The 27,268-nt window shown below is 39.6% G+C and overlaps 1 protein-coding gene across 2 annotated transcripts in view; it reads right to left on the bottom strand.

Moving 5' to 3' along the window:
* The window catches only part of SMOC2 (SPARC related modular calcium binding 2), a 177,446-nt gene that overhangs the window by 84,378 nt on the left and 65,800 nt on the right, over positions 1 to 27,268 (bottom strand). For both annotated transcript variants that reach the window (XM_034765188.1, XM_034765189.1), the window contains exons 3-5: positions 9,705 to 9,811; positions 8,268 to 8,367; positions 350 to 397 (exon numbers count right to left, since the gene is read on the bottom strand). In XM_034765188.1, coding sequence (XP_034621079.1) covers positions 350 to 397; positions 8,268 to 8,367; positions 9,705 to 9,811 — 255 coding nt within the window. The remainder of the gene's footprint in view (positions 1 to 349; positions 398 to 8,267; positions 8,368 to 9,704; positions 9,812 to 27,268) is intronic.

Here is a 27,268-nt window from a genome sequence, read left to right on the forward strand (position 1 = left end):
ACCATGGAGATCAAATTATGGCCCCAGTTCCCTGGATCTTGGGGCTAGACAGTGCTGGTTTTACCAGACAGACAGTACAGGCTGCCATCCAGGGTAGAGAATATTTGGGGCAATTAAAAACGTAACAACAGTTTACTGGGAGGGTAGCAATGGGCTGGGAAGGGAATTTATTTTCCAGTTAGCCCAACGCAGCAAAATCTCTAGGAATGAGGCTGCACAAGTAAAAAACAAAAACAAAAACAAACCATGCACTGACATTTCAAACTTATGAAAGATCCAGGTTTCAAATCCTGCAAGTTTACTAGTTTGCATGGTTTAAAAAAAAACCACAACATTCTAAGACATTTACCTGTATTTCCTGCACCTTCTCGTTGTGGCAACTTCTCAGTTATAGACCCTGGAAGTGGAAAAAAGTATAAACCAGAAAAAATTACTTTCATTATCAACTCACCTTCGTAGTGACACACATTAGTCTAAATTATTCCCCTCTGTTTGTGTCAGCATAAATACCAGACACTTCTTTCTTTGTAAGCCAATGGATTTTGGCTTGGCCCGGTACTGACATTTGCTCATGATCAATTTAGGGTGAGGTGTTTGGTTGTGATCACCACCGTACCTAAGCCAAGGAGAACCCAGGCACAGTAGATGAATACACATGCAAGAAAACATGCTCATGCGCACCACAGTCATAGGCCCATATCCTGCAATCAGATCCATGCTGCAGACTTTTACACCTGTGTGAAACTCCATTGACTTCAATAGGGCTCTGCTGGGTATAGGAGTCCCCCCACATGGCTCCATTTGCAAGATCAAACCCTTTATATCAATATTTGTTATCCATGGTTTCTGAGATCTTCCTGGACACAACAGAGAGGGGAGACTGATAAGAGCCAATCAAGGCTCCCTGATCTCATTTATCCAGTCCTGTCATATGTTAAAGTAGCAGGAGGCAGCTTTAATTTATATCACTGATGTAAGCCCCCACTCCCGGGACTTTATGCTGGTGGAGAAATGGGTATAGCAGAGCATTGCTTCACCATGCCATCTCTCTTCCCCTCTGCCACGCTGCCACTCTGACCCCAACATACCCTCCCCTCAGCACAGCTACCTCCACTAGCTTTACATCAGTTCCTCCTATGCAGGGGGGACTCTCCAGGACAAATCTCTGGCTGCTTTAAGTACAACATAGACATCACAAAGTGAATTTGATGGACTGGTGAATCCAGGACCCCATATTGACAGTAGTTGTATACTTCAAATAATTACATTTAATATATGTAAATGAGGAAACAAAATGAAAAATTAAATACGCTAATTTTTACAAAATATTTGTAAAGATTTTTTAATTGTTGTGGCATTTAATATTTAGACTGGTTTGTTCATGTTCAGTGTCCAGAAATCCCATATAACACACTTACAGCTACACTTTCAAATATAAATGCACTTAAATTGTGTCTGCAAATTACATAGTTTGGTGGATCAAAGTGTATTTATCTGCACAACTGAAAAATAAGAAACAGCAAATTGTATTGCACAAATTATCTATTTTATGTTGCAACTACTTTTATTTGTTTACTTTAATTTCCAGTTTAGGCTTATTAAACGAACTTCCAGAGCACATTAGAGAAATCAATAATCGATCATCTTTAGGAAACACTGCAAGTCCTTCCTCTTTGAAAAAGCCTTTCCACCATAGCAAGAATGACACTAACAGTACTGACAGCCCCTCCCCCAGTTTTTTAAAATTAAAAATAGAAGTAAAAAACTGTAACACAAACAAATTAACCAAAAGAACCCAAATAAACAACAAACAAGCATACTCCAAGTATAGTTTTTACCATGAAAAGAGAGGCGATTCAGAAGCTCCATGAAGTCCACTACAGACTTTTCTATTGTTACTGATTTTACATGAAAGGTAATTAGATACTATGGTGATGGACAGCATTAAAAACCCTAAACTAAACAGACAGTCTTTAAAAAAAAATCCCATTAATTCAAAGAGTTTTGAATCATGCCCTAGTTGAGCCAATGCATCATTCATTGAACACCTGCAAAAGATTACCAAATGCTTTATTATTGCTCATCTATAAAAATAGTTTCAGAACAAAGTGAGGGTTTAATCTGATTTCTTTTTCTTGGTATTGGATTGAATATACATTAAAACCAAGAAATGGACCAGTTCATTAAGAGCCATTATTATAACGTGAGGAATTATTATGTTAGAATGTTATGCAAAATGGGGACAATTTCAATTTAAATTAAGTTATCTTTTGATGGATTTAGCAACTATCTATTGTATTATTACCTGGCAGAAAACACTGAGAAACTGTGCATTTTCAGCAAGTCATACTGCAGAAACTAAAGACAGATTATTATAGATCGGTAATAAAAAGCTTGAAAAGTGGAATAGTTGGCAACTTATAGTAATGAAACCTCATGATTAGAACATGATTTTTGCCTAGTTTGGAGTATTATAACAACCCTGGGGTAGATTGTCAGCTGGCGTAGATGGTCATAATGGCATTTCCTAATAGCAATGTTCATTTTTAAACCAAATATTGTCGATTTTCAGCCAAAAATTATCAAGTTTCGATTTTTTGCCAAAAACTCAAATTTTTGGTGGAAATTTTGCCAAAATCATTGTTTTTAATTTCATTGAATTTTTCAATGGTAAAATAACTTTTTCTGACCAGTTCTAATGTTGACTTTTTTTCATAACCACCTCGAATTTCTGCGCAAATTCATTTAAAACCTAAGACCAAGAGCTCTACTTAATGCTGTCTTTCTGAAGCATTGGAATGTGATGCTGAATTAGTCCATATGTGATGCCAATCTAATCATATTTCAGAAAGATTTATGTTAATGTTTGTTTGTTTTTTAAGACTGTATTCTGGGATTTGTGTGTCCAAATCCTACTCAATGTTAATGGGAGTAAGGTACCTGAATCCCTTAGATGTCTTTGAAAATCCCAGCTAGAGTTTCTAGCAATTATTACTAGTAGTGCTACTGTGATTGCAAAAAGCAATATGAAGTGGATTACACAGTTGTGAGGTTTGCTCATAGATTTTTAGGCCAGAAAATTTTTAGATAATCTAATCTGATTACAGCTCATTAAATTTCATTCAGTAACTCCTGTGTTAAGCCTAATAACTTGTGTATGGGTATATCTCCCAGAAAGGCACTCAGTCTTGGTTTGAAGATGTCAAGGCTACATCTACACTACACACCACTGACAGTGGTGTGTAGTGTATGTGCAGCTACATGCCACAATGAAAAGCAGACTGTGTCCACACTGCATCCAAGGCTGACTGAGCCTTTCCCCACTGCTGGAGCCTTTCTGTGTGGCAGGGGAAGGATTCTAGTAGTGGGGAGCTGGCAGAGCCTTTTTCCTCTACCAGAGTCTTTTCCTGTGGTAGGGAAAGGTCACACAGTGGGTAGCTGCCCATGCCTTTCTCCACTGCCTCTCACCTGACATAGTCTTTCTCCTCTGAAGGATTCAGCAGCAGGTAGGCAATGGGACAATACACAGCTGAAAAACAACAGTGTAGACAGGGAGTAGAGAGACTGTAGAGTATGTACTTGCCCACATACCCACACCCTTCGGTCTCATCTTTTACTCTATTCGCCTAAGCTGTGCATTCCTGGCTCCAGTGTTGTGCATACCCTTGCTAAGGGGCTAGGAAAGTATGGATTCTACTGGCCACCAAAAGAAGAGTACAGTGTGAACATACAACAAGAGATGGAGAATCTACCACTTCCCTTGTTAGTTTGTTCTAGTGGTTAATCACCCTCACTGTTAAAAATGTGTGTCTTATTTCTAATCTGTATTGGTCTGGCTTTAATGTCCAGATGTTGGTTCTTGTTAGGCCTTTCTTTGCTAGATTAATAAACCCTTTAGTACCCAGTATTTTCTCCCGGTGAAGGTATTTATACTTTGTGATCAAGTCACCTCTCAATCTCCTTTGTCAACAAAATATAAAGCCTATCACTTCTCACCAGTTCAAATCTTGTTACCCAGGCTGATAGTAATGAAAAATCATTACCACCTGATAACTGTTCAGCAGCCTATGTGAAATGAGTTGGTTGTCTCAATTCAGTTCTCTTCAGAAGTGCTAAATTCACTGAGAATTAAAATTAAATAAAAAAATCTTGCAGAATGTTTTTGTTGATCTAAAATAAGGATTTCAATAAGTGAATCACTGCGTCAAAAGTCTTGTTTACCATACTGAACTGATGGCCACTTCAACATGAAGTTTAGACAAGGAAGTTTGCCAGAGAAAAACTATCTGACATCACAAATCTGGCATGCAGATTTGAAAGCCTTCAAAACAGAAAATAAATGGCTGAGCAGCAAACTGCCATTAGGTTCTCAAGAGCTACAGTTTTAATTGTTCATATTAGGAATACTGGTATTTTTAGGTATTGTTAGGAATTTCCGGTACTGTATTTTTCCAGCATCGTGGGTGAATCACTATAAACTCTATGGACTTAACAGTAGCTGCCTCAATAAAACGTAAGTGCAGAAAAAGACTCTACTATCATGGTAGCTGGCATAGCCAAGGGAGTTTTGGAAAATCTCCACTAAATAGGGTGAAATACTAACCAAGGCGAAGGACCATGCTATTTGATCTGTAAAGGCAGACTCCCACTTCCATGCCATGCTCTGTTGAAGTCAAAATTGCTGAAGTCAATAGGATTTTGAATGGGAGCAAGCATCTTTCTGCATGAATCTGCTTACAGGATTTGGGTCTACTTTGGATTCAAGTGAAGTGTCAAAGGTCACAGGTGTAAACTGGTGGGGGTTATTACACTGACAGTGTGGTCAGCACTGTACAAAAAATGAAAACAGAAATAGTAGTTGCCCAAGAAATTTACAATCAATACAAGGATAAGACAAAAGCCCATGGGGAGACTCATATGGTGAGAGCATAACTAATTTTACTAGCTACAGAGAGGAGTGGGGATGGCAGTATCACTAGGTGTTGGTTAGAGTTTTAGGCCTTTGGAAAGAAGTACAGTAAGTTTTCAGGGAGGGTTTTAATGCAGAGGGTGCACCCCTGGAGCACTGGGATAGGGAATGTGTTCCAGATTTAACTGGTGACACTCACTGAAGAATGCAGAAGAGGAGTGTGGGAGAAGGAAATGAAAGGATCAGTGAGGCTGAACTCCTTCATGGAGTAAGAGGGGAAAGGAATGTAATAAGAAACAAGAGCAAAGATGTAGGCAGGAAGGATGGAGGACTGGAAGATGATCCTCTTTACTGTTACGTACAAAACAAGGGGATCCACCAGGGAGAACCAAAAAGAAGTGAAATATGTGTAATATATTTGAGTAAAGTAAGATAGAAGAAAAGGTTCAGGATTGGCAAAGGCCACATCTAGAATACTACAGGCCTGAGTAAAGACTTTCCTGATCATAATTGTTATTTCATGAGCTGGTTAAACATATAAACCGAAGCTGAAAAAAAATAACAATGTGAAAAAGCAAACATCAAATACTTCAAAATCCAGGCTCTGTTTGAAGAAATATAAATATGAATAGGAATGCAAGACCTTTCCTAAGGAATGGAGAAAAAAGTGTTCTTTGGTTCAGGACTCCACATCTAATATCCCACCACAAAAGATCAATCCAAGAGAGATATGTACTTTATGATACTAAGCATTTTTGTCTGGAAGCTGAATATTCATGTGCAAGTAAATCCATGTATCAAATAAATCCATACCCTTAAATAAAGAAGAAACACATCTGTTAGCAAAAGTTCCATGAAGTAAGCCATGTGAGATAGCAGGTAACAGTGGTACCATACAAGCACTCATATGAAAGTCAAGGTGATGAAGTTGTATGTGTAAATGATGGAATAATCAAAGACCTCCTTGGAACTAACCACAACATTCTGTCTCCAGAAAAGCATAGGCAATTGAAGAATACATGACCGTTCAGTTGCCAGATTCCACTGCTGTAAGATGTGCACTTGCAATATCAAGTTATAGCACGGGAATTCTTGAGGATAGGCCAGAAACTGCACAGTGTATCAGTTTGGCATGGTTGAGAGTCTGTGATATCCCAAAAGAACTAATTAAGACAGAAGCAAGTATGAACTCTGTGTAAGTAATGATATTTTGGGCATCATTCCTGTGCATAATGATAGAAAAGGGGAAAAAAGATAAAAGCAAATAGTAGATGTAATGGAAAACATCTATGTTCCTTCTGGAAAAAATCTCTCCAGTCATGACAGATGGCGATTCTGGAAACAGACTGGAAAACAGACTAGAACTGCAGCTCTGCTTCATCAAGAATGTCATTCTACAAAATTAGCACAGGGGTGTTATTTCACTGCATAACTTTTTGTAAAATTTGTAGCACTGTCTCCCATACAAAGAGGTGGTTGCGTAGTCCTCTTTAAGTAAGACTAAGTTCTTTATCACCAGCATTTCAAAATCCTCTCCTAGGTATTTGAGACATTACAAGCCCAGTCCTGCATCTGCTGATATAAATGGAAAAACAATCATTAACTTTAGTGGTGCAGAATCAGGTCCTGTGCACTGATTTGGACCCTGATCCCACAAAGACTTGCACACATGCTTAGCTTTATGCACTGTGAGTAGACTCATTGACTTTAGTGGGACTACTTGATGTGTGTAAAGCTAAGTACATGCATGAGTCTTTGCAAAATTGGGGGCTTGGTTCTGAATGCAGAAGAAAGATGGGTTTCTTGTGGATATATTCTGGCTTACATTATGATGTTGATTGAACAAAGCAAACACTTTATCACTGTAAGTGAAGAAACTGAACAATTTGTGTCTTGATTAATCAAGCATCTGAAACTAACTACATTTTTTCTTGATTACATTGAACATGAAAAATCCCATGAATTTGCTTGTCCAGTAAGTAAATCAGCAGAACTGTGGACCAGAAATTAATGCCACACATTGTGACAGAGCTATAAGACAATTATTTATTGAGATTTCAGCACATGTATAATCCTTTTTTGTTGCGGTTAGTGAAATTGAGGGCGCTACTAGGTTTCATGATCATTGATATTGCAAAACTCCTGATGGAGGCTCCAATTAAGTAAAGCAATTAAGCACCACTTAAGTCCATCCCTATTTAGGATAACATTTAAGTGTTTAAATATGGTCCTGAATCAGGGTCAGAGTTTGTATCAATCATTACATTAAAATACACTTCTGTGCATATTGTTGAATCTTAAAACTTGTAAACATTTTATGTGGCTCTTGGCAACTCTGACTCCAAAGTGACTCTTCAGCATTTATGCTAGATTGGACTAGATCACTGGACTAAACTGAACTGTATGCATTGTGGGGTAAAATCTACTGTAGGACAGAACACTTGCATGGTTCTCCACACCATTTAAGTCACACAGGGCTTAAAAGCAGCCTGAAATTTTGATGTTCTTTTGTTCTTACATATTCACTTCTTCTCTGGTCGTCTCCCTTCTTGGAATTATTATTATAATAATAAAGGTTTCTGCTCTGAAAATATTGCTTAACTAGAGGTAAGGGAGCCCCACCAGAAGCCATATCTCAGTTTCTTCAACTCTGCCAATCTTCCAGGGAGCCAAGATGTCAATTAATACCACCACTACAAGAAGTTTAAAGTGCAGGGGGTAGTACTGCTGCAGTTCACAAAGCTGCAATATCGTTAGTGCTCTCTCTGTAGAAAGGGAGCAGTTGTATTGACCTAAAACACCTAGAAGAGTAATTGCTACAGCTGCTTGTACAATTCTGATTTATCATACATTTTGACATGTTTGAAATGAGGCTAAAAGGCAGTCTCTAAAAACTGGTTAACTTGTTCGTGTGCACTGGTTTAAGGTAAAAACTTGTGGGAATGGCAGTTTTTGTTTGTTGTTCATTTTCTACAAACAGTGGTTTAACGTTGATGTTAATGTTACTTTTCATCTTTACTGAAAAGGGAGTGTGGGGATTTGTCCCCCCTCTCCCCCCAACCCAGGTTTGGCTACTGGTGAGAATTTTTTTTCCACAGTACCAAACCTTGAACAGTGTTTGTTTTTTTTATTTATTCTCAATACTTAAAATGTTTAAAAAGTAAAACTCTATGGAATATTTGCAGTGAGTTTACAAGAAAATTATAAGATATAAGAATAATCATGTCAGCAATGCTGTTTCATGGCACCATATGTTGGCACATAGATATCATGTTGATGAGCACTGTACAAAATCCTAAAAACTGAAACAGGTAGATAAAATAGATGAATGTCACTGATAAACTAAATCATTACTTACCTGGACACCGTGGAGTTTTATGTGCTACAGCTGTACCGCTGATTGGACGTCCATTGGGAGTGACACACCAACAGTATCCTGTGTAACTATGACACTGAACCTGTCAGGAAATGACATCAAGAGAGGGAAATCTATGAAACATATGTTGACCATATTGAAATGTTCATGGCACATAGAGTATATATTTATATATGTCTCTTGAGTACAATGGAGTCCTCCAGGAGAATATATTTTTAAAGATATCAAACGTCTTTTTCTGTGTCTAGTAAGATAATCCATTAATAGACCATAATTCAAGTCTGATGAATATCCTTAAAGCATAAAAAGCAGAGCTTCCCTCAAGCACTGTACAGTAGGTGCTTCAGTGGAGAACTGAGGAGAAAGCTATTAATGTGTGTTCGCTTGTTTTATGTCTTATACTGAAAGAATAAGATACAGGCATTATGAAAAGCTCACAAAAGCTCCCTAGGGGACACGTGGATTGACTGTCTCTGTTCCTGAAGTAAGCCCTCTCTAGCTTTTTTCCAGATAGGCAACATATCATCTCACACACAGTAACAACAGGATACAGCACTTTTTCTAGCATTATTCAGGCCTCAAGCTCTCAGAGAGCAAACTACTGGAATGCCTACTTTAGATTAATTGCTTTATAAATCCCAACATCTTTAACATCTCCCCTGGAGTCTAATGTCACTTTTTCTACCATACTGATATTTATAAATAGTAAATGTGAACTATTAGCTATACTTAAAAATGACTACGGTAACTTTCTACATGACCCTACCTTTTAAACTTATTATAATGGTAACAGAAGACAGTCCTGCTTAGTATGTATCTGACTGTGATAAAGGCTTCAAATTGCACCCCTCTTGGATTCTAAATCTTTGCCTGAGTAACTCAGTCCATGATGCCTGAACAGAAATCCAACAGGGGCTAGGGAGGATTACTGTATTACTCATGGCATTGGCAATAGGATATGGACTCTTTTACCACAAGATTACTGGTTTGGATCAGGAACAGGACAGAAATCATACACATTTTACCAGCTGATGACTCGTCAGAGAGCTATGAGAAATGACTTGGTTGTCTCACCCTAGTGGAATGGGGTGCACATCACAATAACCAACATCACATTCAGCTATTTTGTTGATCATTTCTGAAGAGAGGCCAAGGACTAAATTGGTACAAAAATGAACTATCCTCTAGGGTGACCAGATGTCCCGATTTTACAGGGACAGTCCCGATTTTTGGGTCTTTTTCTTATCTAGGCTCCTATTATCCCCCACCCCCGTGCTGATTTTTCACATTTGCTGTCTGGTCACCCTACTATCCTCCTACTTCTAAACGTCAGTGTTAATGTAATTCCCTCACTGCATCACAAACACCCAAGCATGCTGAACAGCAAGGCATACAAATACTGAGCCAAAACTTTTCAACCTGGCTGTATGTGCCATCATCATTGCACTCAGGAATGAAAACTTGTTGAAGCTCCTTTCGGGCTTGTTCCTGGGTGTATTTCCTCTCTGCCACACACCTGGAAACATCTAAGGCAAGGGAGAAAACAAACAAGATTAATGATGCAACATTAAAGAGAGAATAGGTGATAGCCCAAAGTATAAACAAGGAAGAAGGTTCAGAGACCCAAATAAAGAAATGGATCCTTTCATCCTGGATGGTGTATTGTTACCTGAGTGTTTAGAAATAGGAAAAAAATGAAAGAAAATCAAAAAAGTTATATCCTCACTGCTTCTCTTTGGTACGATCCTGTGTATACATCGGCTCTCTATGAGCTGAGGGGTGAAAACATTGTCTACCAACAGCACAGCTACTATTAGGTCTATTTCGACTGCAAGCTGTTTGGAACAGGGAGTCTCTCACACACTGTATTTGCACATTGCTACATTGCTTATCACAGGTGGGCCTTACTCTTAGTGGCATCTCTAGGTGCTTCTGTAATACAAATAAATAATAATAATCTACTGTTCAATATGTGGACTAATTATTTCACTTGCAAGGAGTGAATTTAATAATTAATAAATCTTTTCTATCTCTAATTTCTATTATACTAAAAATATAGCTAATAAATCAGCTGTGGTTTATGGGATTTGAGAAAAATGAAACCTACTTTAATTCTGGCAAACTTGGATGCCCCAGCCATACCCCCTTTCCCTTGACCCACCCTCTGTCCCAGAGGCTGGGGTGGAGGAATGGTGTTAGAGCCATTATACAGGTTCTATGGAACAGCAGAATTCCTGAATACAGGACAAATTCTTCACTGGCCAACATCCACCAGGTTTAGGGAAGCTTTGTGCTGGAAAAAACTTTTTAACTGTCAGGGTGGTTAAGCACAGGAATAAATTGCCTAGGGATGTTGTGGAATCTCCATCATTGGAGATTTTTAAAGCAGGTTGGACAAACACTGTCAGGAATGGTCTAGACAATACTTAGTCCTGCCTTGAGTGCAGGGGACTGGACTAGATGACCTCTCAAGGTCCCCTCCAGTCCTATGATTCTATGATACTAGCGCAAAACTGCCATAAAAGGACCAGAGAATCTGGCCTGGAAAGTGCTAAATAAGTGTAAAGTAATAGTAGTTATCATCTGAGAGTGGGCCTAGAAATTAGGAGTCCCTTAGTCCTAATCTTTGCTCTCATACTGGTTTCCTCTCTGGACTTGGACAAGTCACTTAAATTCTTCGTATTAGTTTACCTCACTGTAAAGTGGAAATTATAGTACTTATCTCATAGGAGTGTTGGGAGGATTAATCAAGTTTGTAAAGTTATTAGAAAATCATTCTGACTTTGTAAAAAGTTAAGTATTAAGATTAAACATTAAATCGTTATGATGTTTCAGAAGGGACATCTGCAGAAACCCAGTATGTCACCTAGCAAATGCACAGAAACCTTCCACCATTCACAGATACATAGGAAACATTAGTTAACAAGAGGCTAAATTGTTTTGTATATGTATTTTAATAATGTTAGATTTTCACCAAGGGAACTTGCACCTCCATTCTGGTTAATGTATTGTGTAGCTTAGGTAGATCTTGTTAGTCCATGCTCTGCCAAAGTTAAAAACCAAAATATTTAATCTACCTTCAGTGCCTTAAGCCTTATTATGAGCTTGGTTTGGTTATACAGTACTTACTTACATGTGGTTTTAATGTAGCCAGTGTTTTAAACTGAAAATAAATCACTCCTTTGGTGGAATTCTGTCCTCATTTTTTTAGCACAACATGTGGTTTAAATGTCTAAAAGGAAAAGTGATATAAATTCCAGCACATAAGGTCTCTACTACAGTACTGATAATTTATAACTCTATCTCTAATATTTGAATTATCATAAAAGCATGCCAGAGAGAGATAAATTCTCCAAACAACTTGTCCGCCACCCTGTTCCGGAACATCTCTGTCTTCTAAAGCCTTCGTATTTGCAGTCAATTTAATACTCCTAGACTTTACAGCGATCAACTTTAATGGAATAGAAAACTCAAGTTTGAAGTCTGCTGTTTCTTGGATTATTTAACTATAGGAAACATTTGAAGGTTAGTAGCATGGAATTACAGTCCCTCTCTAAACCCCAAAGCAAACCTGGTAGAAAGCTCTCTTATCAAGTTAAGCAGCTGAAACAGTCAAAATATTATTCCAGATACATCCTTGTAAATTATTCTGCTTTATTGATTTATCAAGATTTACTATAGCACATGGAAGAACTGTGATTCAGTTAAAGCTGGGAATGTGATACAAACTTATAAAAGTGAGGAAATATAAAAGGACAGACAAGATAAAAAAATCATATCAAAATATCATATCTGTATTACTTATGACATATTAGATTATCAAAACAGATGGGCTAAACTCATCCCAAGTGCAACTTCATTAAAGTCATATTATTATTCAATTTTTAAAGTGTTCTTATGGTAAAGCCTAGAGGCCTCAGCCAAAAAGCAGGTTCTGTAGTGCAATGTGCTGTGTAGGCACATAGTGAGAGACAGTCCTTGCCACAGAGGGCAATACTTGAGACAGATAAAGAGTGGGAGCAAGGATGTATTTTAGCTCCATTTACAGAGGGGGAACTGTGGCACAGAGAAGTCAAATGATTTGCCAAAGGTCACACAGGAAGTTTGTGATAGAGCTGAGGTCTCCTGGCCTAGTGTCTTTACCCCAAAATCATCCTTTCACTTGAGCTACAATGGGGTGATTTTGGATTTAAACACTCACCTATCTTGGACTGTGAACTTAGGTTAAAATACTACAGTAATTACCTCGCAGGTGCATTCTGAGGAGTAATTACTTCATAGGCCTGGTTCTAATCACTGTTACGCCTGGTGTAAATCAGGAGCAACTCTACTGGCGTGAATGGTGTCCGACTGGTGTAGAAGAGTGTGAGATCAGCATCAGGTCACTGTCTGTGAGGCATGTGGAAAATGAAAAGCATCATATAATGCTAAGCAGCATTTTTAGACAAATCTTGCACCCTCACAATGCTATTGTATTTGGGTTTCCAGTTCTACAAAGAGAAACATATTTTAAAAGAATCTGTTTTCACTTATCAACTCTTTGAAAACATTTAATGAAAAATCCTCTCAACGCTAAAGGCCCGAATCAGCTGCTGGTTCGTGAGTGGTTTCCCACTGAACTCAGTCTAGCTCCGGTCTCATGCATGGATTGGGAACCAATCCAATAGTAATAGACAGGCCCAGGTTGGAGTTCAGTACGTGGAATGGGTGAAAGATCATTTGGTTCTAGCCCCTGTAAAATGTTGAGGCCTTATCTGCCCAGATTCGGACAGTAGAAACCCCCATACTGCAAACAGTAATTTTACTGTGTAATTTTACGCACACGTGTAATTTTAAAGCAAGTAAGTTGTGTCATTGGGTGTGATTCTTATCTCTGCTCTGGCCCCTGTACATGAGGTAAATGGGCTGGAGCAGCATAAAGGCTGCCTAAGCGCTCTGGTTCTAGCTGGGGGAGAATTCTCCTGGCACAGGAACTGAGAAAGACAGCAGTAGGCTGTCCTTTGAGCACCCCTTTGCAAGCGTGGTGGGGAGCCAGAGGGGCAGGCTGGGAGTGGGCAGCAGCACACAGTGCGGCAGAGATTCCAGGCAGTGCTGTAATCCATAGGGCAGTCCAGGGAAGCTGCCTGAACTTAGCCCACCAGTGCTGTCTAAATTATCCCAGTGACCACCCTAGCCCCTGGAGCAGCCCACAGTGGGAGCGCACAAATGGCTTAAAGCAACATTAGCCTCTATTTCCCCAGGTTTCAAGTACAGTAGCGAGCCTCTTAGGATATGTCTACACTGCACATTAGGCCCAGGCTCTGACTCAGGTTTGAGCCCAAGTCCCCCTCTCATCCACACACAAATCAGTCTGACTGAGGTCAGCAAGCACTCAGGACCCAGGTCCTGCGACTCTGGTAGGGGCAAGGGTCACAGCCTAAGTCCTGCTGAGAATCAAGTTCAAGCCCTGCCATTTTTCAGTGTGGACTCAGCTCAAACTGCAGACCTGAGTCAGAAGGTCTGTATAGTGCAGGAGTAGGCAACCTATGACACACGTGCCGAAGGCAGCACGCAAGCTGATTTTCAGTGGCACTCACACTGCCCAGGTCCTGGCCACTGGTCTGGGGGGGCTCTGCATTTTAATTTAATTTTAAATGAAGCTTCTTAAACATTTTAAAAACCTTATTTACTTTACATACAACAATAGTTTAGTTATATATTATAGACTTATAGAAAGAGACCTTCTAAAAACATTAAAATATATTACTGACACTTGAAACCTTAAATTAGAGTGAATAAATGAAGACTCGACACACCACTTCTGAAAGGTTGCCGACCCCTGGTGTAGCGCAATATAGATGCATAAGCATGGCTATAAGACCCAGGTCTAGCAATTGTTAACCCAGGTTTACAATGCAGTGTGGATGCTCAAGCACAGGCTTGGAAACACCATGTCGACAAGCCTGGGTCCCACCGACCCTGGTTTACAACGCAGTGTAGGCATACTCCTAAAGGCGCAGCATAGAATCTCACCCACTGGGTTCAATGAGCTACTCCTGTGAGCAAAGGAAAGCATGTGCATATTTATAGGATCTGGGACTAAATTCTCATAAATTTTTGAAAATTAGAAACATAGGGCTTTATTTTTCATTCCTTGTGCAACCAAAACACTACTGAAATCAATGAGAATTTGAAGTATGCAAGGAAATTCTTAATGGAGGATCAACCGTATAGTTAACAGAGGAATTACCCAGATTGGAACAGATTGCCACCACATCTAATCCACTGTCCTGTCTCTAATAAAACATGATGCCTCTGGTCTAAGAGGAAGGGAAAAAACTATCACCTTTAATACAGCTGGCTAATTCTGCTATAATGTATCATGGAGAGAAAAAACCTGCCAGGAAAAAAAAAAAGATGTTTATAATGGAAACAATGACACAATCTTAACAGGGATGCAAACCCTATTTCTATAACTACATCCAATATGAATTATATTTACAGCAAGTTTTGGGCTCCATGGGAAGATCTAATCCAAATTGTCTCACTGGAAATTAAACTTGCATCTGAAGAAGTGAGGTTCTTACCCACGAAAGCTTATGCTCCCAATACTTCTGTTAGTCTTAAAGGTGCCACAGGACCCTCTGTTGCTTTTGGAAATTAAACTGATTGCCAAAATAAGTAAATAAATACATCTTCTGCAAATGGGGTTTGATTTAGTCAATCCTGTATTTTTTCTTCATTGTTGGATGGTAATATGTGTGTTAAGTAAGATTAACAAAAATTTCCCAATCCACTGAGCAGCCTTCTCTTACTTTTAGGGGAGCTGACTGTGTTTGACATGGGTTACATATTTATACATAAAATATTATAATGGTTTGTTTATTTATTTATTTTATTATAGATTGAAAATCCCACTGAACAGACAGTAACATTTATCACTTAGAAAATGGTTAAACTTAATTATTTGTATTTAAAAAAACCCTGAGAGCTTTGCATAGGTGCTTAACTGTTCTTGTGCTGAACAGAAAGCTTTCCTAAATCCGTGCAGATTTGAACAAGCAGGTTTAGCATAGAAACACATAATCTAGATAACTGTAACTCTTATTGAAGGCTCCCATTTCTGGCTCTTGCCATCTTGCAGAGTGCCCAGATAATCTGACTTTTCCCTAAATAGTCCCCGTTTGTCATTTGAAAGTGTTCAGTATATCACTATATAGACATCAGCAGCAACTGAGGCCCTAATTGAACAAGGTACTTAAGCACATGCCTAATTTTAAGCACGTGAATAGGCCCATTGAAGTTAATTGAACTACTCAGATGCTTCAAGTTAGGCATATAGTTATGTATCTCATTGAATTGGGGCTGGAATGAAGATGTTTCTTTTCATTTTTCTTTCACTAATTGGTAAGTGCATGCATTATGTGTACCTGGTGTACTTCTAATTTTGGGAGAACATGCATTAATCAGTGAATATAATATTTCTGTGCTAAAAGTGTTTTCAATATAACAGGCTTGTCTTTGGTATGTAAGGGTATATACTGCCCTCAGTTCATGCAGGAATCTCCAATGACACTGGATCTAAGGCTGTCCACAGCTCTGAGGGCTTGTCTATACTTACGCCCTGGTTCGGCGGCAGGCAATCGAACTTCTGGGTTCAATTTATCGCGTCTTGTCTGGACGTGATAAATCAAACCCAGAAGTGCTCCCCGTCGACTCCAGTAATCCTGCTCGGCGCGAGGAGTACGCGGAGTCGACGGGGGAGCCTGCCTGCCGCGTCTGGACTGCGGTAAGTTCGAACTAAGGTACGTCGACTTCAGCTACGTTATTCACGTAGCTGAAGTTGCGTACCTTAGTTCGAACTGGGGGGTTAGTGTAGACCAGGCCCAAGACCTGATCACCACTAGGCTAAAAGACATATGTATCAGTATTCTAGAATGATAGGAAATATGTAACAAGTCACTTGTGCTTGAATCTCCTTGTTTCGAAGATCTGAAGACCAACCATGTTTTGAGAGTGGAGAGGGGGTGGATGTCTGCAAAGACATTTAACATGACACATTCACAACATTAAGACTTTGTACTTGCTGGTAATGATCATCCAGTGATTTCTGTCTTTTCATTTTTATTGCTGCATTCTGGATCTTAACAAGAAGGCAGCATTATCTTTGCTGAAACCCTCTTCTCTTGGCATCTAATGGAGGCAGGCACTATGATTTTCACATTTGCAACTACCCAGCAACTTAGATTGTTAAGCTTTAAGATAAAACAAGGAATGCTGTGGTGGAATCCTCCTTGGCACAAAAATATTTCTCTCTCTTTTGACTAAGTCTCATTTGACTAGATACAATGTGCCTAGAGGCATGCCAAGTATTCACAGTAAAATCTGAAACAGAAATCAACCTTAATTTTGGGTTTATTACAAACCCAAAACACAGACCAGACCTTCTGAAAGGGGCACAAAGGTTCACAAATGTTTTGAATAAGCCTGACCAGGTTAATATGAATATGGGCCCATTTATGATTCTACATAAAAAAAAAATCAGGAAAAATTCACAACTACGTGTGCTTTCAAGTCTTCATTGCTGCATTGGGGCTTCAGTCCTGGTAGTTTCAACTTAGTTTTGCTTTGAGATTTTAATTTTGTACAGAAACAGAATGAAATTACATGGATTGAAATCAATAGAAAGTATTAGCACAAACCTCTACTAAGTGGAACTGTTGAACTTTGAAGAGCTGTGACTATGGCTGAAAGTACATTTGACTATAAAGGAGAGGTTTTTTTCGCTCCCTATTCCTGTGCATTCTGACTGACTTTAACAATCTTTGCATGAAGTTATAGTAATATGAAAAAGATGATACATTTGAGAATAAGATGGATCAAGAACAGAATACAGAGACATTTAGATCTGCATCAGGATTTGATTTCTGTAATGTGCCACCAATTTACAGTTGAAAGTTACCTCCAGTAGGAAAATACTTCTAGAAAGAACTGGCCAACATTTTTTTCATATAAATTATCCTTTTTTTAAAAATTGGAATTTTTTTTGTAAAAGGTCTTCTCGATTTTTTGTGATCTTTTTTCAGTATTGTTTGTTTTTCATTTTGTGATTTCCCCCCCCATCATTTCAAAAATTGAATTTTTTCCCCCCCAAAAAACTTGCTGGGTGTGGGAAAAGAATGAGGGAAACAAGTAAAAAGAATGGAGGGGAAAAGAAAAGAAGGAAAAAATGCAAGATGTGAAGTATATTACTTTTATGCTTGGGAAAATATGCTACGCTTCCATTTTGATATACCAGGTGTTTGCGGTAACCTACAAAACCCTATCTGGGCCCAGTCCTAAGTCTATTGAGTTCAACAGTAAAAGAGACCAGTGCTCTTCCTATTAGCCTGTTCTTCAGCTAACAGACAACAGCAGCACTTCAGTTAAGAGTTCCTACGTTTGATTGTCGTGGGACTACAAACGAAGTATTTTCACTGGAGGGCCCTCAACCTTGGAATTCCCCCCATTGGTCCAACAAAACCTGAGTTGTTTGACCTACCAAGCCAAGATGCAAGTTCTATCTTTTTAGTCAGGCTGTTAGCAGAAGGTGAAGGATTGGTAAAGTTGGATGGCTCCGCCCAAGTTTATTTTTCATAATGTTAAAGTAGTAGCATAAAATTCACATCCTCAGAGAAACACTCAATAGTGATATCCTGCTTTCCCTACATGTAGGGAATGTCACAGCTGAATAGTAATATTAGAATCTGAAGAGAAAAGTTTACCTTACTGAAGTGTATGCTGTAAATTTTCCCCTGTGTTTGGAGACTTGCAAGGAGTACATTCTACAACTAATAAGTAAGAGTGACAAACTTTTTTCACCACTACTAGGAACTTTGATTCTTTAGTGTTACTGAAATGCTGGCTGTCCCTCTTTCTGGGAAAATAGCAAAATATTTTATGTGAAATTCCACACATATTTTTATATGTGTTTCAATTCTTTATGTGAATCTGAAAATGAAGAGAGTACTCTTTGTTATGTCTATGATAGCCCATAAAAGGAGGACATTTTTAAACAGTAAGGCTCTTTAAGATATCATAAATTAGTTAAGCTAAACATCAGCTGTATAGGGTTTCCCATAGAGAAAGGGATCTACATCATTACAGAGAAATAGCAATGATCTTATTTGTGATGGCTGTCTGGGTTGTGCTTATTTAGCAGTGAGACACTGTAGGTATTGCCTTTGTAACAAATGAATATAGCTATACTTGCTATGCCTGGAGCGCACACTACCACCTCATGGGTGTTGAGGAACTCCAGGACAGAGTTGAGGCACATTGGCAGGATTGTATAGGCACACTTACTTTGCCATTGTCCAGAATGAACTTATGAAATGGATACAGGCTATTAATCAATCACTATCTGTCACATTAACTTAAAAATAAATGGAAAGAGGGAAAAAAGAATCTTCTTGCTATTATTGAAAAACAAATATAATTATTATCTTGGGTGCATAACTCTGCAAATCTTACAGCTCCTTTTCAAGTAAAAACACCTATTAAAGCCAATGGGAGTTTGTCTGAGTAAGCACTCCAGGACCTTGCCCCATAGGAGCTTGTGCGTACCATCACTGACAACTAAACTGAAAGTTCTACTGGTGTCTAGAATTCAAAAGCAAACATCGCATACTCTCTTCAGCTTCCTCATTCTTAGAGCCCTACCAAATTCAGGGTCCACTTTAGTCAATTTCGGATTTTAAAAATCGTAAGTTTCATGATTTCAGCTATTTAAATTTGAAATTTCACAGTGTTGTAATTGTAGGGATCCTGACCCAAAAAGGAGTTTAGGGGTAGTTGCAATACTGCTATCCTTACTTTCTGCGCTGTTGCTACTGGTGGTGGTGTTGCCTTCAGAGCTGGACAGCTGGAGAGCCGCAGCTGCTGGCTGGGAGCCCAGCTCTGAAGGCAGAGCCGCCACCAGCAGCAGTGCAGAAGTAAGGGTGGCAATACCGTGACCCTCCTAAAATAACCTTGCCACCCCCCTGCAAATCCCTGTTGGGTCAGGACCCCCAATTTGAGAAATGCTGGTCTCCCCTATGAAATCTGTATAATATAGGGCAGGGGTCGGCAACCTGTGGCACACATGCCAATGGCGGCACGTGGACTGATTTTAAGTGGCACACTGTTGCCAGCCAGGGTCCCGTCTGCCAGCCCCATTCAGCCTGCTGCCGGCCTGGATTACAGAAGCGGGTTGAGCGGGGCCAGCAGCTGGGACCCTGGCTGGCACAGGCCGGCGGATGGAACCTGGGCCAGCAGCGGGCTGAGCAGGGCTGGTGGCCAGGACCCTGGCTGGTAGGGGCCGGCAGATGGAACCCCAGACCGGCAATGGGATGAGCCACTCAGCCCGCTGCCAGTCTGGGGTCCCGGCCGCCGGCCCCTTGCCAGCCAGGGTCCCGGCCACTGGCCCCGCTCAACCCGCTGCCAGCCTGGACGGACGGAACCTGGATGGCAGCAGGCTGAGCGGGACCAGTGGCCAGGACCCTGGCTGGCAGGGTTCGGTGAACGGAACCCCAAACCGGCAGCGGGCTGAGCGGCTCAGCCCGCTGCTGGTTTGGGGTTCCGTCTGCCACCCACTCTGTTGGTCTGGCATGCAAAACCTTAAATTAATGAAGACTTGGCACACCACTTCTCAAAGATTGCCGACCCCTGGTATAGAGTAAAAGCACACAAAAGACAAAAATTTCACTGGGGGTAGTGGGGAAAGACCAGATTTCATGGTCCGTGACGTGTCTTTCATAGCCGTGAATTTGGTAGGGCCCTACTTATGCCCAATTTCCTGAACCTTCCAGAACTTATGTAGAAAGACCTTGAATATTTAAAGAACACTAAACTGATGCAGGCTGAAGTAAAGTGCTACTTGTTTCAATCCACCCTTATAGCATCTGTAAAACTGAAAAATGAACTGCTGCTGTCAATTATTCATTAGTCTCTTGACAATACACCAGAAAGAAAAAGCTGTTTTTTCTCACTGGATACTTCTGTTTTAGATATTGCTCACTTTGAGACAAGATACAGCAGCCTGACAGTGTTTGGAGACTTGATACTTGAAGAAGCTGAGATGTGAGATGAAGAGATGTCTGTCAAGTACTAAAATGTTCATTTTCAATTGACATTAACAGTTTCTGGTCTCAGAAAAAAAAATTATTGATCCTCTCAAAACAGAGCAAGATTCCAACTAATCTACTTATGACTAAGGCTGGGTGTTTGACATCTCCAAAAAAATGGAAAAAGAAGGTTTTGTAACAGAAACTGTCTCTCCTAACCCAAATTTTAGTTTAAATATTAGTATACATGTATTGTTTGTCACAGAAAATTATGAAAAGTCAAACAAATATATATTTTACAATACAAAGTAATTGAATAACCTAAAACCATTTGAAAACCACAACACTAGAAACTCACATTTTCAAAATTCATGGATGGAGCCATGTTCAGTAATGAGCTAACCAGTAATAAGACTAATGCAAAAGTCCTATACAAGATAATAGAGATGAAACCAATAGTTCTGTAGAAATTATTCTAAAGCCCCTAAGAATCTAATAGAGAATTTGCACAAGCTTTGTATATATTTTTGAATCAGGAAATAGAATTTTACAGCAGAAATATGATTATCTACTAAATGCTACAGGATGGTTCTAAAAACCTATAGGACTGTTCTATAAGGGAAAGGCCATGATTTTTTATGAAAAAAATCTTGTCACAGATTTTATTATACAGCACAGTTTCTGCCACAAACATACAGCCCTATGTTATTGTCAGATAAATAAATAAATACAAATTAAATATCAAGAATAAGGCCCTGATCCAGCAAAGCACTTGCTTAGCTTAAAGCATAGGAGCAGTATAATTGAAGTCAAAGGACCTACTCATATGCTTACAATTTAAAATGTGATGAAGTGTTTGGCTGGTTCTGGGCCTGGATATGCAGACTCTGAAGACCAATCACCAAGTTTTCACTTAAGGCAATGGATGTTTTGCCTGAGTGAGGACTAAAAAGTTCAGGTTAAGCCCCACTATACAGCATGTTTCATCCAAAACTCTCAAAACAATGTATACACGTTAATGAAGTCTCACAACATCTGTGTCAGGTACTGTTAGGTGCCCATTGTACAGGTGGGTAAAAGAGACAGACACACTGAGTTATTCAATGTCAAACTCAGAGTAGATGCAAATCCAGGAATAAAATACAAAAATCTTATCCCCAGTCCCATACTCTAGTTACTAGACATTATTCCTTCCTTTAAATATAAAGCAGGAAGAAATGAGGGCTTGGCCTCCAAAGGCTGGAGTGCAGCGGATAGAAACAGACACAGCAGTGCGAATTGGAAGGAAGGCATTACTGCCTAAGATCAGATTTTTCAGGATCCCTCTGCTTCCAACTGAACCTGCCTCAAAAATCTCAGGATTTTTGTGCCTCAATTGTGGAAAATGCTATTGGGCAGAACAAAGCCGGATTAAAGAGATAGGTCCTCTCCAAGCAGTCTGAAAAGAAGTCAGCACTTGAGCTCTGGAGATCCATCACTATCATGAGTCACTTACATTCCCCTGATTTATTTTTCTGATTTATAAAAGACAAAACACATTTATGTTGCGTGTCTATTTGTTATGTGAAGAAAAGCCTGGGGGAGAGAAATGGAGGGGTCAGCCATGCTGAAAGGTGTCTCATTGTGGGCAAGCATAGAAGAAGGCTAGCCCAGGCTCCCTCCTCACCCTCCATAGCAGCATGGCTCTGGTGGATTTTTGATGCCATGGGAACCCACCTGCAACTCTCAGGGGGGCTTCAGTGGATGGAGAAAGTATTCATGCAGTCTAATGCAGAGGAGTTCTGTGCAGGATTGGTAGAGAATGAAGCCATGGAGAGAAGGTTTCACATAGCCCTACCCCCTTCCTCCACTGCACATTTTCACTCCTCAGAAGCCATAGAGCTCCAAGGACAACACAAAGTCTTTGGGAAGTTTATGAGGGGATTAAAGATTAGGTCAGGGCAACTCCCCACTTCCACATGGGCCAGCCACTTTTGATCCCTCCACAAGTGTAAACCATAGGGGATGATCTGGGTTCAGTTCCTAATTGAGCAAAACCCCCATTAACTACACGATTTTGCCCTTTGGCAGCATCCTGACAGCAGACTCCTGTGCTGTGCAAAGCTCCACTAACTGTAAAGGGGCTCTGCATGACTCAAGGGTCCAGATGACAGGATCTGGGGGTTGTTTGTAAACAATGTGACTTTTCTATTCCAATTATTTTTAAGTGCCGTATTTGTGTGTACTCAGGTACTCATTTTGGTCAGAGTCAGGAAATGTTAGCTCATATGCTTCACATTTACCTAAAGAGCATCAAGAGTCAATCCTGTAAAAGCACTGAGCACTCCTTCGAGGTTCCAAGACTCCTCAAATCACACTGACTTCAATAGAAGTTGAGGCACGTCAACCTCACAGGATCAGCACCTCAGAGGATCAGTCCTCAGAGTAGAGTTCCAGGGTATACTGGTTATAACAGTAGGCTTAAGTAAAGTATACCAGGACAGTCTTGTGAATAAGGCCCTAGACTACTGTCCAGGAAATCCAGGTGCAATCCCTGGTTCTATGACAGACTTCCTGTGTGACCTTCAACTAGTCACTTAATCTCACTGTGTTTCAGTTGTCCATTTGTAAAATAAGGATAACAATAGTTCCTTTTACCCACTCTTGGCTATTTAGATTGTAAACTCTTCAGGGCAGTCTCCTCCTATGTATATATACATTGGGACCCAATCACGATTAGTGCTTCTTAGTTCAACTGTAAAACAAATAATGATGCTTCTCAGCTCGCACCAATTTTCTTGCACAACCAAATGTCTGTTTCTAGTGAGGGAAGTTCAGAGTTTAGGTTTGGTTTGGAGAAGCATCCAAAAATGTGGCTGTTCATCTAAAGTTTATTCAAACTAGCTGAACCTCTTGAAGCTACAAAAGTGGGCTGGAAATATTACAAGAATCAGACTTCTCACAATGTTTCCAACACTTTGGCATCTGGTTCCAGCCTTGCCGGGAAGCATAAGAGTGCACAAAAATGAAAAATAAGAGCGAGAAAAATGAATTGCAGGGTTGTTGTTTTTCTTAACATTAGGCGTGTTCTAATTTTGGTCAAAGGCGGGTGTAAGGCTCACGAACTACCTGTTTTCAGACCAGTTCATCCTCTCTTAATTTTATTATCTTAAAAAACAAAAATTCACACACAGCTATTTAAGTGCCTGTTACAGGCATGTAGGCACAGGGGACAGAAGTGGGAGAAAGGAGATGGGGATTAAAGTTCTGTCCGTAGTTTTATTGTCACATTTAAAATCCAAACTTAAAAATAGATTCCTCCCCGGTGTTAAAGAATTCCCTTAAAAGTCAACTTTTCCTGGTAAATGAAACCTGAATAATTAACAAAAACAAAAGAGAAAACAATAAGCCCTTTAAAACAATGGTATCTCTGTAATTCCAGTCTTTTGAAAGTCTCAAAATAAATATATCAAGCAAATATTGATAACAGAATTGGACAAAGAAGAAAGTCACTGTGAATTCTTGGCTTTTGTGGGAGGAGAGATATGTCTGGGGCTAATATTTGGAGAAAGGAATGTGAGGAGACATTAATTTGAATTTGATTCAAATTTTATTGTGTATGTAAAAAAATCCCAGTTTTGATCGTGTAAACAGGCATGTGAAAGGCTTAAGAGAAAATGCTGACTACAAGTTATTCAGCAAGGCTAGATGGCAGAAACTGTCACAAGAGCTGAGTGGATATGCTGACCTGAAACCAGAGCTGGTCACAGCATTTTGGACAAAAATGAAATTGCATCAAAGCCAAAATATTTCATGGAGATGTATCAGTTTTGCCAAAGTTTTAATTGGGAAGTTGTTGGGGGAGGAGGTAAGAGAGAGACTCAGTCCCTGCTCTGCCTGATTCAAAGTAATTCTGCTCAGAATCAGGCATGTATGGATTTGAACCTGAATCTCCCCCCCCTTCCTGAATTAAGACACTCAGGTTTTGATCCAAAAAACAGACATGTAAACAGAATTCAATTTTCATGAAAATGTTCTCAGTCAGCTCTACTAAAAACCTCTGCTCTTTCACTAATTAATCCATCACCTGCAACGACAAGCTCCGCTCCTCATAGGCAGTTGGCTGAAGTGGAGTCTTTCTCAGCACCGTCAGCAGAATGTTTGATCAGGGTTATCAAAGGTGACAGTGTAGCAATATGGGAGGCAAAGATTGAAACTGCAGTGAGACCAGTTGGCCTCCCTTTTTCTGTGCTCAAACTTGTTTTCGGAGCTTGAGTTATTTCAGAGGATTGCTGCCATGGGCAGGAGGGAAGTGGCATGTCACCGAACACCCCAAGGGTGTTTTGATTAAATTAAATATGAAATTAAAAGTGAAAATAGGAGTAGTATCTTTCTCACTGATATTCCTCAGGTGTACAACTGACACTTATGCCCCAAAGCAGTATAGCATCGATATAGAAAAATAAAATTTAAAGTTGAGTGAATTTCGTGCTCATTGACCTGAGAGACAAAAAGCACCACCTTGAGCTGTGTGTGACAACTAACGGTAATATTTAAGCTGCCCGAGCAGAGCTGTGTGGTCAGATGCCAGGATTACAATTGTGCTAAAATGCTATAGGTTAAAATGTACACAGCAATAAAGTACTTCTGCAAACTTTATATATCAACCAATTGCAGTAAAAATTTGCAAGCACTGCTAGAACTGATCCCCACAAGCATTGCATAGGGAAATTCTATACATTTTTATAGGGGGGAAAAAGAATTCTGTTGTTGCCATTGTCAGTGCATTTGGTAAATTGCATGGAAAAATAATTAAGAAAAGAGTATGCATAACACTTTACTTCACAGAGTGCATAGTGTTTTAAATATGTACAGTACAGTAACACAAAGTGTTTACAATAATTCTTCCTGTTGTTAGTGGAAACAACAGGCACTTGGGCTCAAGTAACTCCATTATGTTTTCTTTGTTCATATAAGGAAGTAGATCCATCAGCTAATACAATGCTAGCATGATGTTTCGTCTAGGGAGAGGAGGAGACAGAATGTCTCTTAAAGCAATCTTGGTGCTTTAGAGGCTTGTTGGAGCTAATAGAGAGAGATGAAGTAGAAAATTGTCTCCAAGAGGTTGAGTCTGTGTGGTCTCAATCTTTTTGCTATTATTGGAGAGTAAGGGAAGGTAAATCTTTGTGATCACCGCTATACTTATATTTAAAAAAAAAAAAAAGAGCGCTGAGCAGAAAAATCAAGCCCTGCATTTAAGAGAGGAAGGCATGTCATCATTTCTCTAAGCATGCCAGCCCAAGGTCTCTATGACTCGGATTTGCAGGAATGAAAATGTGCATGTTTTAGAACACTAAATAATGGTATTGAAATGTTGGGACATCTGATTGCCTAGTGTCTATGAACTTAGGGGAGAAGGAGAACTAAACAAACAAATGAAGTAACTAGGGAAGGAGAATGAGGTGTTGCTGCCATCTCAAACTATTTCATTGGATTTCAAAACTAGCACAAATTTAAAAGACTTCTTTCTTGTCATTTAAACCCAGGGATTTACCTCCTGGGTGATTGTTTTTGTTTGTTAAATTGAATCAAAACCAAACATGTTTTTTCTAGCAAAAGGAATGTAATTAAGAAGTAGAAGAATGAGCCTGCCTGCCTCAATGGAAAGTACTGAAGACGGTAGGCAGGATGCCTCAAACAGGATTCTGTTCGGTTCTTATTTCTGAGGTACAGGCAGGAAAATCCTAACTGTGGAGCCAGTCCAGCAAGGACTGGATCACTCTCCATTCTCATTTACTTCAGAGGGAATTATGGATGCTCATCACTTCACAGAATCAGGCTTGAAGAGAGGTGCACTTGTGTGTCTAAATAAATTAGAGTGATCAGTCAGCAAATGTGAAAAATCGGGACGGGAGTGTGTGTGGCGGGGGGGGGCGGTAATAGGAGCCTAGATAAGAAAAAGACCCCAAAATCAGGGCTGTCCCTATAAAATCAGGACATCTGGTCACCCTAAAATAATATGCGAAGGGAGTAAGAACACTTGCTTCAGGAAATTGCAAAGAATTGGAGGGAAATAAACAAAATCCTACAACATCTTGCACATAGGTAAACTGCTGCGGCTAATCAGAGCCCTGCTGACTTCAAAAGGGATCTTTCCAGGCATGGCAGTCCACCCATGCACAATAAATTGCAGCATCAGGCCAAAGAAAGTAACAGTGAGGATCCAATCCAACTCCCACTGAAGTCAATGAAAGTTGGAGCAGGCCCTAGATGAAGAAATGATCACATGATTGAACAGGTGACCACATAGGGACTATGGGTGGCATTTCCAAAAGCACCCAAGTAACTTAGGAATGCAGTTCCCATTCATTTTCAATGGGATATATGCTCCTAAATTATTGAGACACTTTTGCAAATCCAACTCTAGAAGAAACCAATTTTGTCTCTAAAAATTAGGGATTTTAAGAAAAAGATATTTGAATTAATCTAACAAGAAAACTCAATTTTGTGAAACAAAAAGATGCTCAGCCCAGCCTAACACATGGATGCTTGAGATGCCAGGGGATCGCCAAAATACTGGTGCCTAGCAGAGAAGGGTTCTCAACTAAAAATTTAACCATTTAGTATCGGAAACTTTGGGGGATACTTTCAAGTGGCTGCTTAAGACAAATATTTACTCATGGAAATGGTCCTTAGTGAATTTTTCATTGTAGCACAATTAATATGAAGATTCATCAGCCAGTAAAACACTGGAACAGAGGGCCTGAGCCTGAAAGTTGTACTGCATGAATGGACATCTGCACTTGCAAAGGACAGCTTGCAGAATCCAGACCAAACATTATATTATCCCTCTGATGCAATAAATAAAAATCAATTGCTTTGTAAGGGGTTGGGTTTATTTTATTTCTGTTGTGCTGACCGATGAATATTTGTATATAATAT

Source organism: Trachemys scripta, chromosome 3 (assembly GCF_013100865.1).
Source record: "Trachemys scripta elegans isolate TJP31775 chromosome 3, CAS_Tse_1.0, whole genome shotgun sequence".
In the NCBI taxonomy this organism is placed as follows: Eukaryota; Metazoa; Chordata; order Testudines; family Emydidae; genus Trachemys; species Trachemys scripta.